Source organism: Pangasianodon hypophthalmus, chromosome 17 (assembly GCF_027358585.1).
Source record: "Pangasianodon hypophthalmus isolate fPanHyp1 chromosome 17, fPanHyp1.pri, whole genome shotgun sequence".
Classification (NCBI taxonomy): domain Eukaryota; kingdom Metazoa; phylum Chordata; class Actinopteri; order Siluriformes; family Pangasiidae; genus Pangasianodon; species Pangasianodon hypophthalmus.
The window spans coordinates 18,380,441-18,395,005 of NC_069726.1; the positions used below are offsets into that span (position 1 = coordinate 18,380,441).

General features: G+C 39.0%; 1 protein-coding gene across 4 annotated transcripts in view; it reads right to left on the reverse strand.

Annotated features, from left to right (window-relative positions):
• galt (galactose-1-phosphate uridylyltransferase) overlaps positions 1 to 14,565 on the reverse strand; it is a 93,266-nt gene that overhangs the window by 69,905 nt on the left and 8,796 nt on the right. For all 4 annotated transcript variants that reach the window (XM_034312310.2, XM_034312309.2, XM_026942480.3 and 1 more), the window contains exon 6: positions 13,140 to 13,196. In XM_034312310.2, the coding sequence (XP_034168201.2) occupies positions 13,140 to 13,196 (57 nt within the window). The remainder of the gene's footprint in view (positions 1 to 13,139; positions 13,197 to 14,565) is intronic.

A 14,565-nucleotide genomic window follows, 5' to 3' on the forward strand; every position in this document is an offset into this window, starting at 1 on the left:
ACATAAGCAAGAACAAGACGGTACTTGTTTTGTGGAAATTCCTCAACATTACATATGATTTGAAATGAAAAGTATTATGTGTAATGCTTTAATTAATAAATTATGTAATCGTTGGCAGATTGCTGTAGTATGAGAGGAATAAATCACTTTCAAGACGTGATTTTTTTTCTTATAACAGCACTCTTTGTGATGTTTTATTACTTAATGCCTCCTACACAGCAAGTAATGCAGATCAGTGCGGCTCACAGCAGTGTTACATGACATTCACAAGCCCTATCTGTTAGCTAATGTATAAGGAAGTAGGCGGTTCGGGTCTCCTCCGAGCCTGTTCGATCGCCGCAATGTGAAAAGATAGTGGTGGCTTCACAGGACTCAGAAAGCATTTCAGGCCTTGCCATCCCACACTGTCCGTGTGATTGAGAAGAACTAGCTAGTAAAATGAAATTAGAGCGAAATAGGCCACAGAGTACCATATGACTAATATGTAATATTTGCACATCTTTTCCAACGCATGCTTCCAATGCACCTGCCATGTTCTGCCATTTGAGAATCTCATAGGATATTAACTTTAAATCCTAATAAAAATGTAATTGCACTTGATTGTATTGGACTAACTTTACAGACTTTCAGAAAGGCTGCCCAGTTTCCGCAACCACTACATTTGGTATGGAGAACGCTTGTAAACATTGCTGTTTAATCTCTCTTTTTTTTTTTTTCCAGCTAAAATGAGCCAACACTTCCAAGCTGTCTATTACAGCTAAAATGAGGCTGTCTGCTGTGGGGATTTATTCATTAGAATTTAAGCACCACAATAAACTAGCCATCTGTTTTCCAGAAACTCAGAATGATTACAACATATAAAGGACAAATAAAACACAGAGAACAACTGCTATTTAGGAAAGAATGTCACTTTTTACAATGATGGTCATGCTTTATGAATTATATTGGTTTATAGACCAACACTACGGGTGACACTTTCTATAAAGGCTATAGCAATAATGAACTATGAACGCCTACATAGTAAACACTCATGAGGCTTTATACACATTGTTATAATTTTGTATGAACATGCACTACACATTCTATCCATTGTGCTTTATGAATTGTCACTATGTTCACGTTAATGCCAAATAAACTCAACCATATACACTCACCATCCACTTTATTAGGAACACCAGCACATTCATGCAGTTATCTAATCAGCCAATCGTGTGGAAAAAGACCAGGGGATTTGTTTCTCATCTTTTACTGTCCAGTTTCTGTGAGTCTGTGCCCATGATAGCTCCAGGTTGCTGTTCTTGGTGGACAGGAGTGGAAACAGGAGTGGGCTTCTGCTGTTGTAGCCCATCCACCTAAAGGTCAATGTTTTGTGCATGCTGAGATGCTGTTCTGCTCACCTCAGGTGTAAAGAGTGATTATATGAGTTATTATATCCTTCCTGACAGCTTAAACCAATCTGCCCATTTCCCTCTGACCTCTCTTATTAACAAGGCATTTCCACCCACAGAACTATCGCTCACTCAATGCTTTTTTGTTTTTCACACCATTCTGTATATACACTAGAAACAGTTGTGTGTGAAAATCTCAGAAGGTCAGCAGTTTCTGAAATACTCAAACCAGCCCATCTGGCACCAACAACATGCCACACATGTTAAAGTCACAGAGATCACCCTTTTCCCCATTCTGATGTTTCATGTGAACATTAACCGGAGCCCTTGACCTGTATCTGCATGATTTTTTTGTTTTTTTTTTTGCATTGCACTGCTGCCACGTGATTGGCTGAGTAGATAACTGCATAAAGGTGCAGGTGTACAGGTGTTCCTAATAAAGTGGATGGTGATTGTATAGTCTATTATACGGGTTGGTGTTATGACAAGACATTTCTACAATACATGATATTTATCATGATATATAGGTTATATAAACAAGTGTGTTGCATTTAAAAAACCTGCAAAGAAAACAAATTTATTATATTTTATTTAATGACTACAAAAATAAATTATTGAACACAGAAAGGGAGGGAAGACCTACAATGCTGTAATAAATTTAAACATTATAACTTTAAAGATTCATGACAAAATTTTAATTCTAATCAGCTGCTTTATATATATATATATATATATATATATATATATATATATATATATATTTATATTTATATACATACATACATACACACACACACACACACACACACATATATATATATACACATATATATGACAAACATTACATTCATACATTACGATTACATTATCTTATACCAAAGTGCAGTTGAATTCTCAAATCTGATTGGTCAGAAGGTGTGCAGAAGGTGTTTTTGTTATTTATTTTAGTTTATTTTTGTATAACCACACAACATGGACAGTAGTTCCAGCTGTAACATGAAAGATAGGTTTATATTAATGCATTCCCTATGATACATTATTGTTTCTATAGTAACAGCTCATACACAAGGACCTGTATGGATCAGGACAAAGTGCTAATTTGTGGGCAAAAGCAAGAGCACCATACCAGGAACTGGATAAAAATAGTTAATGTCATTACAAGACCATGCCCAATTAAAGGTAATGAGCTGCTTTAAAACAAAATGAACTGATGCAAGTAAAAAACACTCCTAACTAATGACTGAACTCTTAATGAGAACAGGCAGGTCACTTCTCTAAAGCGTCTAATTCATAGCAACAGCCTTTCTGTAGCTTTCTTTTTTCTTTCTCAAATTCTGTAGACTTTAATCACCATCATTGAGTGATTTGTAGGTTCCAATTACAGTGAAAACCACTCATCTCTGAGCTTCTATACATACACACCTTTGAAGCCTCCATGTCAAATTGTGTTTGACTGCACCAGCCGTCTCAACGTCACGACAAAGCCATGCATGTTACTGCATGATTCTGACATTTCCATATGGAACGTTCTCTTTGATAACATGAGACGTGACATCAAAATTACAAATGATAGTCAACCCAAAGGGGACGAAAATCCCCTTAACGTTTCATCCGCAACTACTTTCTCATATCAAGTATCGCACGGCCAAGCCACAGAGTAAAACCAAACGGAAAAGAAGAGGCAATTTTCAGCTGCTATTATTCATGCTATGTCACCCATCAAAACACCAACAGCAAAACGAGCCGGAGATCCTGTCATCAAAGTCGGAATGGTGAAAAAGGGCCAACAGTGGTGAAAACACACGGATGTCAAGTATTTTTTTTTTTAGAAAAACATCAAGCAGTGCTGATTAATTTAGTGTGATTAATTTACCCTTCAAACATTCATGCACCAATAATAATTAAATAACACTCAAGAAAAATCATCTTTTTCTTTCCCTGAGCAATGAGTCTTGTTCTCTTAAAAAAAAAATACATCTGGAACTGAAAAGCTCTTTGTTTGTCCGTGTTTGTTCTGCTATTTGAGGCTGCGCGCCAAAACGTCTGAGCTCTCAAGGATTCCTTAAAATGACGGATTACGAGAAAAGAAAACGACTCATTACTAGTAGGTCACGTCTCAAATCGCCTCATTTTTTTGCGCTTGATTTTTTCAGGCCGGCTCAGCAGTGGCCAATGAATACATTAAAAGCAGATGAACTTCAGAAGCATAACCCCGGTTAGAGACCGAGCTGTTCCAGAACATGAATCACGGTTGGACAGACTGAAAAAAATATATATGTTTTTAGGCCTATTGCTTTGAGAGTCTCTGAAAGAGCACCTATAGCGAGCCAATACTGGAAATGTAATCCTGGTGTTATGTATAGCAGTGTGTCTGAGATGAGAGGAGGTGAAGGGTCATCCTGGACACGTATGAGGTGATGGCATGTTAAAAGAGGCGCCACGATGCTGTTGTTCTCTTTCAAAAGCGCGCACGTGAAATGCTTTAATTATATGCAGCCGTTGATGGAGCGACTTCCTGTGAGGTGAGCAAAGTGCACAGAGGTAAGCGGTTAAAAGGGATGTGCAGCGCATTAATGCATTAAACATTATGTCTCTATACAAAAGGAAATAACAAAAAAAAAATAGTGATGCCCTCCCCATTTGCCTGAGGATTCAATGAATGTGAAAATGAATTAAAAGACAGTCCTTTTGTGGCAACAACTTTGCAGCTACAATCTCTGCTATCTGAGTCTATTTTTTAAAGCTAATCTCAGCCAGGCAGAGGAAGGCTGGCTGTGTGAGATTGAGAGGTAGGATGAGGCGGGGGTGCCATGGCCGGCTTCTCAGTATTCCAGCCACTGATTTGAATGTCAGCAGTGATAAAGGAGGCTTCTGAGCTGAGGATGAGGAAAAAGGAGGGGGAACTAATCGCAGACTCTTCCCTCGCTCGCCTCAAAGCCCTGGAGACCATGTCAGATTTTAAACCTGCATTGTGGCCTGCCAGACATCAGTCCATCATACTCTCTCCTTCTTTTTCATAAAAATAAAAAAGTACAGGAAAATGAATGAAAGGAACTCTATCTCACCAGCCATTAAAAAGAACCTAGCATTAATGTCAAACTGTGACGGTTTGACTTAGTATTATTATTTTTATCATTATTATTATTATTAGTAGTAGTAGTAGTAGTAGTAGTTATTTATTTTTATTTATTTTTTCCTTAATTTCTTTTTGCCCTCAGGCAAAGTTTGGAACACAGGCTGGTTCAAGTATTAATATAGTTTTTTTTTTTTTCTGCTGATGGAGAGCTCAGATGACTGACATTTTTCTTTGCTGCTTGTGCCGTTCTATTTACCTCCTGCCCGCTTCGGAGCTCGCTATGTGCTGCAGATTGACTTTCCATCTAGAAAGCTATCAGCTGAAGTTTGCCCGGTGAATGTCAATCACACGTTGCTGCTTTCAAATGCTCCCCTTCTTTTTTAAGTGGACGTGTAAAATTACATGTTGATACACAAGCTATATTTATACACAGCCAAAACGGTGAGGCAAAAGAAATATATCATCACTACTTCTGATAAATCGGTGTTACATCAGACAGGAAGAGACTGAGCCTTTCAGAATACACAGGCAGTCTGAGAGCAGACGTAGTGTATATATTCTAACAACGTGATAGACAAAACATGAACTCCAATCCAATCTTGTATTTTATCCTCATATGTGATACAGATCTGTCTCTTTGATGACTGTGAACAGCAAGAGTCAGAATGAATTTCAGATTTTTATATGTGGTACTGAAATCAAATTCTCATACGACATAGATCTGGCAGCTTTAGTCTAAACAAGCTGATTCATGCGAATGATCCCGATTTTTATGACAATCCAACTCCATATTCGTCATAATCTCAGCTGCAACATTTTCTCGAGTGATAAATCTGGCGAGTTTTATGTATGTTGACTGCAGTTACCTTGGAAGCAAAAAGGATGCGGAAAGTGGGAGTGCTGAGGATGCTAAAATATAACAATAATGTATAGATAAACAAGCTAATAAATAAACACATCTCAAAATGGAGTATTTTGAATAGTTTTTGAGTTTGAGTTATGTCATTTGAGTTTGAGTTTTTGAGTTCGAATCATACTAGTTTTTTTTAACGTATTTTAAGCTTTATTTATATTTTCGCCAAACCGATATCAACCTATCACATTTGATGTCAGCACTTGTGATTGACGTGAAGCCATGCAATATTTAAATAAGTCAGCTTGGTAGAGTACCAGCTACCTGCCTAAGCGAGTTACAGCTACAGTGTTGCTAAAGACAATATCAGATTTCCTCAAGAGCCCATTTGAACCAAAATTACCGAAGACATAGCATATAACGTCGCGTGTGTGCTGCTTAAAATTCCCCCACAATGTAAAACACCTTCCCGTGTCCCTGTCTGAGTTACAGGCTGCAAGTTTAAAAGTATCAAAAACAAAGTATTAACATAACTTTAACACAACTTGGACCAAACAATAATCAAAGTGAGTGCAATAAAAGCAACTTTATTCCTTACTTCTCGAGACTCACATCATGGAAAGAAGAAAAAGAAGTGGTGAGAATGTCCAAAAGGTGAGATTAATAGCATGAAATAAGAAGCAAACTAAGACGCGAGTTACAATTCATGTCGTTTCTATTAACACTGCCGAGTCACATAATAGATTTGCATTGAACGTCCTGATTCATCCTGACGCTCTAAATCTGCGTTCGGATTTCTGTAAAGCTGCTTTGAGACAATGTTCAAAGCAGTACAGAAATAAAATGGAATTGAATTATCAGTCCTTCTCCTAAATGTGTGCTTTCTATTTTCACATGATCGCACCTTCAGGTTCTTTGTTCACCTTTCTGCACACGCAGGTCAGTTCAGGAGCGTAACCTGATTAGACTGCTGCTGGATATTGAGCACATTACAAAGTCGATGTGAACTGCCTAACGAAAAAAAATCTGATCTGGGGAGTAAACATGAATTATCCACTTCGGCTTGCGGGCTGAATGTAGCCTATGGCAAGACTGTGAGCCTGAGACGTGAAATCAATCATGTCTTTACTTTACATGAGAGAGCCCTGATACTACTATCAGGAAAAGGACTATGTTATTACTACACAACATCATTTTCAGGAAGTTCATTTTGCCCACATTGACTTAAAACAGACATCCACTGCCATCACACTTCCATACCAAATGCTCAACAGGTCACACACAGGAAAAACATACAAAGCGTGAAACTGAAACTGTGTGTGACAGGATGGTTATGGACTTTCCACCTGGGCTGAAGCAGACGATATCCATGTTTCAACAGCTGAACGCTTTTTCACTGGCTTTTTGACTCGGGACTCGGTGTGTAAACCCCTCTCTCTGAACTCAGAGGAAATTAGGCTCTTCTCTCAGCCCTCCATGGAGGCTATATTGCCTGGATAGCACTTCAAAAGCATAGTGTTTCTCCACAGCAAAGATCTGCACATGGACATTTTGGAATTAGGCCTAATGCATTTTTAAGTGATTTCAGCAGGTTTTTTTTCTCCCCAGCTCTTCTTTTATCTGTCAACAGAGTTCATTTCATAGTGAGCAAAAAGTCATTCCCATCCTGTAGTCTTACAACAATGAAACATCGACATTATGAATGAATCCAGAGACAAAGCTGTAGAAACTAGCATACAGAATAGACCGCTTCATTCATTTATTCTCTTAACCAATCCTGTCTTTCTGATTCACATCTGGATCCTTCGTGACAAACTGTCACCTCCAACATCCTGTTTCTGTTCTGCTTTTTTCTTATGAAAGTAGATTTGCATTTACTGAAAGAAAGAAAGAAAGAAAGAAAGAGAGAGAGAAAAGGAAAGGAGACAAAAGGACAAAGTAAAGAAAGAAAGAAAGAAAGAAAGAAAGAAAGGGATTAAAAATTGAGAACTGCAAGAAAGAGAATACAAACAAATTGTGAAAAGAGAAAAAAGAACAAGGGAGAAAAAAGTTAAAAAGAAAGAAAAAAGAAGGTAAGAAGAGGAGTCGATGGGTGAGAGAATGGGGGACCCTACACTGTGTACCTGCACTGCCTGTGTGTGTGTGTGTGTGTGTGTGTTCATGAAAGCGGCTGACTGGTCAGCCTTTAGGTCCAATTGACTGTATTTCAACTAAAATATTTTTTTTATTATAGATTTGTTCAAAATATATATTTCTTAATTACTGCTGTAAAGATCTAAACCTAGAGCTTGAATGTACGCTCATGCGGAATGAATTAATCTTAAAAAGAAGAGGGTGTGGAATCACAACACAGTGCTAACCTTGCACTTTTTCAAAATATATAAAAGGTATAATACCTGGCCAGAGTCATAAACTGCACACTGATGCATCTACAGTCAGACTGCAGCCTTGCAGCACAAAGACCAAATCCAAATAAAGCAGAGAAAACTGTTTACATCCCTTTAAAATAATGTACCAATGCAAAGTAGAGGAACAGCATCATCTTTCTCCTTCCTGCTCACATTTTTATAGAGAACGAAGTCACTTAGTTGGTTCTATTTATTACCTCAGCCTTGAGAGACAGTTTTATATCATGCGCCTGACAACCATTCTAATAAACACGCGTCGCTTGCTGCTGCTAGATTGAGTGCTGGTTGATACCAGCAAAGGAGAAAAGCACCGTGCACGAATCCAACAAACAAGAAAGCAAGAAAAGGTGGATGATGATAGAGGTATTGGAGATGGGGGAAAATATCAAAATATGATATTTTCACAAAGGTACGCATAACGATATTTAGTTGCACTGAGGATGAAAAAGAATAAGAAATTAATAAACTGTGTGTGAAAAGGAATAACACTGAGACACAAATAAAAATAAAGGACAACAATTAGCTCTTTGTTACTACGAGCACCAATAGACATAGTCAATATAGAAGTACGGAAGATAAAATTTTTTCAGTATCATGGATATTTTGACAATTAATCATGAATATAATATAAATAAATGAATAAAATATAATGTAATTTAACCAGGTTAACACCCCAGTTTTCTTTGTTGTGTTTCATTACCATATATGGACAAAAATATCATGGGATAATCATATAGGTATACTGTATATTGTGTTTGTGATTTGCCTGGATTAGTTTGGCTAAAATAATTTATTAAAACATACCCAGACATGAAACCTCTGAGAAAATCCAAATAGTCACGAAACACACCAAAAAAAGTTTTGTTAGAGTTTGAATTCTACAGGACTGTTGCAAAGGTAAGAGTTCAATGTTGCAGTAAGGATTATATCGCTAACACACGATATATCATACAGCCCAAACACTGAACAATGTTCATTGATTATTATGTACTGAATTATTATGTACTGAAATTCATTCATCTATAGATCTTGATTAAATGCTTTATCCTGGTCAGGTTCGTGGTGGATCTAGAGTATGTATCTGGAGGTGGATCTGGAGTATGAGTATGTATTCCATCACGGGATACATACTCATTCACACTTGGGGCAATTTAGCATAGCCAATCCACCTACTGGAATTTTTTTGAAAGGTGAGAGGAAACCCCTCGGAGAACCCATTGACATGTGGAGAACAAAATGTACTAATGCTGAACTTAGCTGCCAGGCTCCACCTAATAACTAAACATTAGCATTAGACACTACTATTATCTGCAATTATTTGCAAGTACTTGAACTTTACTGCATTATCTGTCATTATTACTGTTATTTGCACATTATTGCTATTTGCACATATGTATTTTTATCCACTGTATGTATCCACTGCATCATATTGCATGCATCAGGCTGCTTCCAACTACCTGTATACTGTTTATCTCAACTAACCATAATTCTTACTCATTATTATCTATTTAACTCTTTATTTATGCATCATATTGTTCACCTTTACCTGTACGCTGTTAACTTATTGCATCATAACCTCGTTACTTCATTTTAACTTACTTGCTATTTGCACTACTGGTTGGAGGCTAACAGCATTTCGTTGTCTCTGTACTCTTACTCTGACAATGACAATAAAGTTGAACCTAACCTAACCTAACCTAACCTAAAACTCCATGTAGACAGTTACCAGAGCTCAGGATCGAATCAGAGCATGGTGGAACGTTAGCCGCTGTACCGCCGTGCCACCAATGTAATGAAATGTTTGGCTGGAGAAATCAGACTGTCAAAAAGCTCCCAAAATTCTGATTCAGAATTACAGCTCAGAGGTTGACATGAACTCCATAAGGTGGTACTGTATTAATGATTCGTTCCATACGGCACGAATGCAGCAATAGGCAAAATGAGAGCAGGGAAAAGGTAAAGTCACACAGTTAGTTCTGTAAAGCAGCTTAAAAGTTGTGCACCGTGCATCCTAATACATCCATTCCAACCCTTATGAGAAGACAGATGTGCCTCAGGATGACACACACACACACACACACACACACACACACACACACACACACACGGTGAAAGCATGCTTATAGAAGATAAGGGGAGTGTAGAAAAGCAGGGAGGCACTATATCAGCACAGACATCCTGATGTAAGCCTGTTCTATCCATTTCTCTCCCTTTCCCCGCCTGTCTGGCTCCTTCTTGCTTTATTTCTCACTCGCCTCCACAGCCTCTGTCTCTTCGTTGCACTCTCTTTCTGTCAGACTCTCTTTCTCCTTCTCCTTCTAAGAACCATCACAGTTGCCTTATCAAACTGAAGTCGCTGTCACTGAAGCCCTGGCAGAGCACACAGCGGCGAAGTCAGCAACCTCCACTGATGCACAGAAAGCCTACATACACCGAGCTTCTATCTCTGCATACAGGGAGCACACACACGCCAGAAGATTTGTCAACTATATTTAGCTCAGGTCGACGATAAGAGCTGCAGGAGCCAGCAGTTGAAGGCTGTCAGGCTTAGGTTGAGTTCGATGCAATCTGGACTCTGATGCCTAGACTCGATGCCAGGCAGTCTGGGAGGCAGCTATGTGTAGGATGGCTGGGTCGAGTCATTGAGAGATCATGATGTAAAGATAAGCTGTTGCCAGGGAAACTGCATCACAAAATATGATACGGTAAGAAGACTATTGGGGCTCAGGAAGAAGGAATGCTGGATGAAATAAACAGTGGTCATAAAATATCCAGTCACATATCCATTTCCGCCAGCCTTGAGTCTTTATTCTAACCGAACCCGTCTACTGAGCAGGTATCTGGTGCATAGCTTCTCTACTGGCTTGATATAAAGTAACGAGCTCTGAAGGATTTCATGTGTACATCAGATAAAAGGAAAGCAAAGTGAATCAGTGTCTAGAGTCTAGAGGCATCGTCAATTGGCGGACTGCAATCCGGATGCAAAGTACTTCAATGGCTCCAACCAAGCACTCGAAAAATACTGTAGAAAAAAAACTCATTATCAGCTACTAGTATTTCAGCTACTCCTATTTTCTAAACAGTAAAACTCTCAGTCAACAACATCATCATCAACAACAACAACAACAACAACAACAACGTCTTCCAGTCAGCCGCATACATTTCTATAAATTATTTTTTAAGAAAGGAAAGACTTTTCAGACTTTCATACATTTGTCATGTCAGTCACCCTCTCTGGTCAGATTAGCAAACTGTCAACATGGCGTGTTTAAAAAAAAAAGGGCAAAGACAAAACACATTGTTTATAGATGACTGGATAGAGAAGTATGTGTTCATTCTCCACTTCACGTGTCTGATCTGTTCTAGTTAAAAGTGTTAACGTGAAGCAACACTATGAAACAAAACAACCAATTCAAACTGTCTTACTTATAGCCAGAAACCATCACCAGCAGTTAAGCATTAACAGGTAACTGCTGTCACCAGTCTGTCATGTTTGTTGTTTATCTGGACATAAAAAACTAACCTGAAATGCTAGATTTGACATATTTTCCAAGCCTTGGTCATGTTTTACACCAAAAGTGTGACTAACTATCATGACAAAGATTCCCTAAAGCCTGCTGCCATCATGTCACATGACTTAGCAACTGAAGCTTGTTGAGCACATTTTCAAAAGATATTATTATCAGATCAGTATAGATAGTATTGCTATAGTAATGCTAAATACGCAAAAAGTTAATGCAAAGCCAAAGTGACTGCAAATGCATGCTTCACATCCCTCATCCTTTCCCTTTAACAAAGTGACTTTTCTGCCAGATTTTCTTCATGTTTAATCTGACCTTGTGTAGCTGAAAAAGCAGAAAAGGGTCATTTTTAAGGTGTCTCCTGTATCGCTGTAACAAAGGGTTCAAAAATCATAACGGCCACGGCAAAGAACTATTGGCAATTCTGTATTATGTTGAAACAAAAGTTGGTGTTGTAGCTAGACTGAATTTACTAGTGTATAAAATCAACTGTGTATTATGAGGTGATGAGGTGTATGGTTTTTATTAAAAAAAATAATAAAAAAAATTATTTAAAAAAATAATAACACTGGTTTACATGGTACAATTTTCATCCTGATTGAAGAGCCTTAGAACACATAATGTGACACGCTCACGAGGAGTTGATTTAGTGCCATTATGACCAAAGACTGCTGACGAGAAAGTGCCAGAACACAAACAGAAATATTATTAAAATCTCAGATTGGGACCACTGCTGTGACGCTCATCTAAAAGTCACTAACAGCAGGACAATATAGGATGATACGAAACTCATAGGACAGCTACAAATATGGTAGAGGCAATGCCGAAATGTAAATGAAACAAGATAACGGACAGAAAAACATACCAGTATTACGTCGATCTCGTTTGAGAATGTCTTTGTCTGATGATGTTAGCACGATGTAGTATTCGTCGTATAATCTGACATGAAGAACACATTACCGCACCATCTTTTATAGATTTCAGACAAGACTTTATCTGGTTCATCTTGTACAGTGTGACGAGTAATAATCTTAAAAGGCTGCTGAAGGCATACAGTCTAAAACCAGCTTTATGCTACAATAAATCAGATGGGGCTCTCTGCAGACATGAACGAATGTTAGCTCTGTCACATGTGTAAAGAAAAAGACCTTCCAAGATCAATACACGTCTATGGGAGACGCTTCCTGTAGAGTGCCACTGGACTGGTTACTGTTGCAATGCACATTATTTACTTGTCTAGATAAATAATTTGTGTTGTACATATGGACACATTAATGGCATATACAAGCCTCAAAGCCATTTTATATAGAGAATCCCAATAAGCAGGATAATCGGGGTCAAGAGTAGGCTCATTTCTTGGTCTGAATGGATATAAGTCTCTGACCATCAATGGCAGACCATGAGAGGATTAACGGACATGTTACTTTGACATGCTTTCCCATGGAAAAAAGAACAGGTGGCTGCTGAGGATGATTTCACTGGTAAATCATCACAAACAAGATCCTCTAGTGCCCCCTAGTGGGCTTGGATTTTTCCTCCACACCATTTCAGCGTGCTGTGCTGAAGAGGGGAGGAAGTATGCTTGGTTCACAGAGCCAAGAAATGTAGATGAGGAAAAAGATACTACTTACTAGTAGTGGTTTTACAGGAGAAATGAAAAGGTATAATATGATTTTTAATTGGCGCTAACACAGTTGTTAAGCTGCTTCCTGCTTCAGTCCCATTTACTCAGCACACTGCACTGAGGTGACAGTAAAAACCTATTAAAGGAGGCCGGCAACTGCACTGGCCACGTCTTAATGCACTGGATGAAACAGACGTTGCATATCTTTCTATTTGAGAGACGGCAAGCGTTTGGACTAATTGGTACAGAGCTGAAGAGTTGCATCATACCTGACAGTGAGGATGAGGGTTGGAGCAGCCCATCATGGCTCCTTTATTCTCGAAGATCTAAAAGGCAAGGGAGAGAGGAGAGGAAGTAAAAAAGAAGCTGACATTTAATTAAAGAGTAAAGCTGTGTGTGTGTGTGTGTGTGTGTGTGTGTGTGTGTGTGTGCCCCAACATACAAAACAACACTGACGTTCTGAATCACACTGAAGCACACATCTAAACACAAACACACAAACATGTTAGGTCAGACCCCGGTCCCACAGAGCGAAACCTCATGTCTCCTGTCGTAGAGAGTTTTAAGACTTCCCCAGGATTCCCTCAGGGGTGGATATTAAAGGACTTGTGTAGGATCTGCCCCTTGTCTAGTCCGCTTGATAAATATTGACTTGTCTCAAGTTGAGGTCTGTAAATCTAGGCAGCAAGAGGGAACACATGCTCTGATGCCTTTAGCAGAGAGGAGATAACCAGCAGGCTTATCTGAAGGGACGCAGGAGCAGAACACAAACAACAAGAGAGGTGCTCTCGAGAAAGAGAAAAAAAAGTAACACAAAGGTTTCTTGGCTCTCAGACCTCACATGGACTTTTCGCAAGATTTCCGACGTCATGTGTGCCTTAATGACTGGTTTTGACGTATGAACAGGTTGACCTTTAACAACTCTGATAACTGCCCGTGAAGGTTTTAATAATGAGCTGATTCAGAATAAGTGCCCTTGTTGCTGCGCTGGATTTTTACTATATTTCCAAGTGCCTTTAGTAAGAGTGCCATAGCTCAGTTTTAAAGCGCATAAAAGCTGCAGCCAGAGCGGAGATTGATGGCTTTGTGATCTCTGCACCACTTCCAAGGTGCTGCACTTTTAATTTACCATTTCATGCCTCTAAAACCGGCTAAATAACCAAACAAGGTGTTACCAAGCAACATTAATTAATCAGTCACAGTTCTACCTTATCCAGTCTGTGATTATATGTTTAGTTCCTAGTTTATCCTCACACACTAAATCAGCTTAACCGTGGACATTTTATGAGCTTTGGCAGGCTTCAAAGTGCGTGGCCATTGTGCCTTGGAGGCTCTGATATTCTGAGGGAGCCCGGAGGAACACGTTGCACCGCTGCGCGTCGATCAGGCCTGAAAAGGCCTCACTGAGAAGCCAGTTCCCAATTGATCCAATTAGTAAAGATGAGGAAGGCTGCGGGAGGGAGCCGGGGCTAATGGCGTCCCCCGCTCAGCCTGGCCGTTTTAAACACAGATCGTTATGGAAGAAGAAAAGCTGCAGAAATGACAAAGCTGCACCCTGGAGAGTGACTGACTTTTAGTACAAATGTTAACAGGGTTTTCAGGGTAAATGCTAAAACTCCCAGGGTGTTTAATAACGAAGAAGAAGAAGAAGAAGAAGGTGAATGCTCCAGCAACGCAAGTTAAAGCTACACTTTA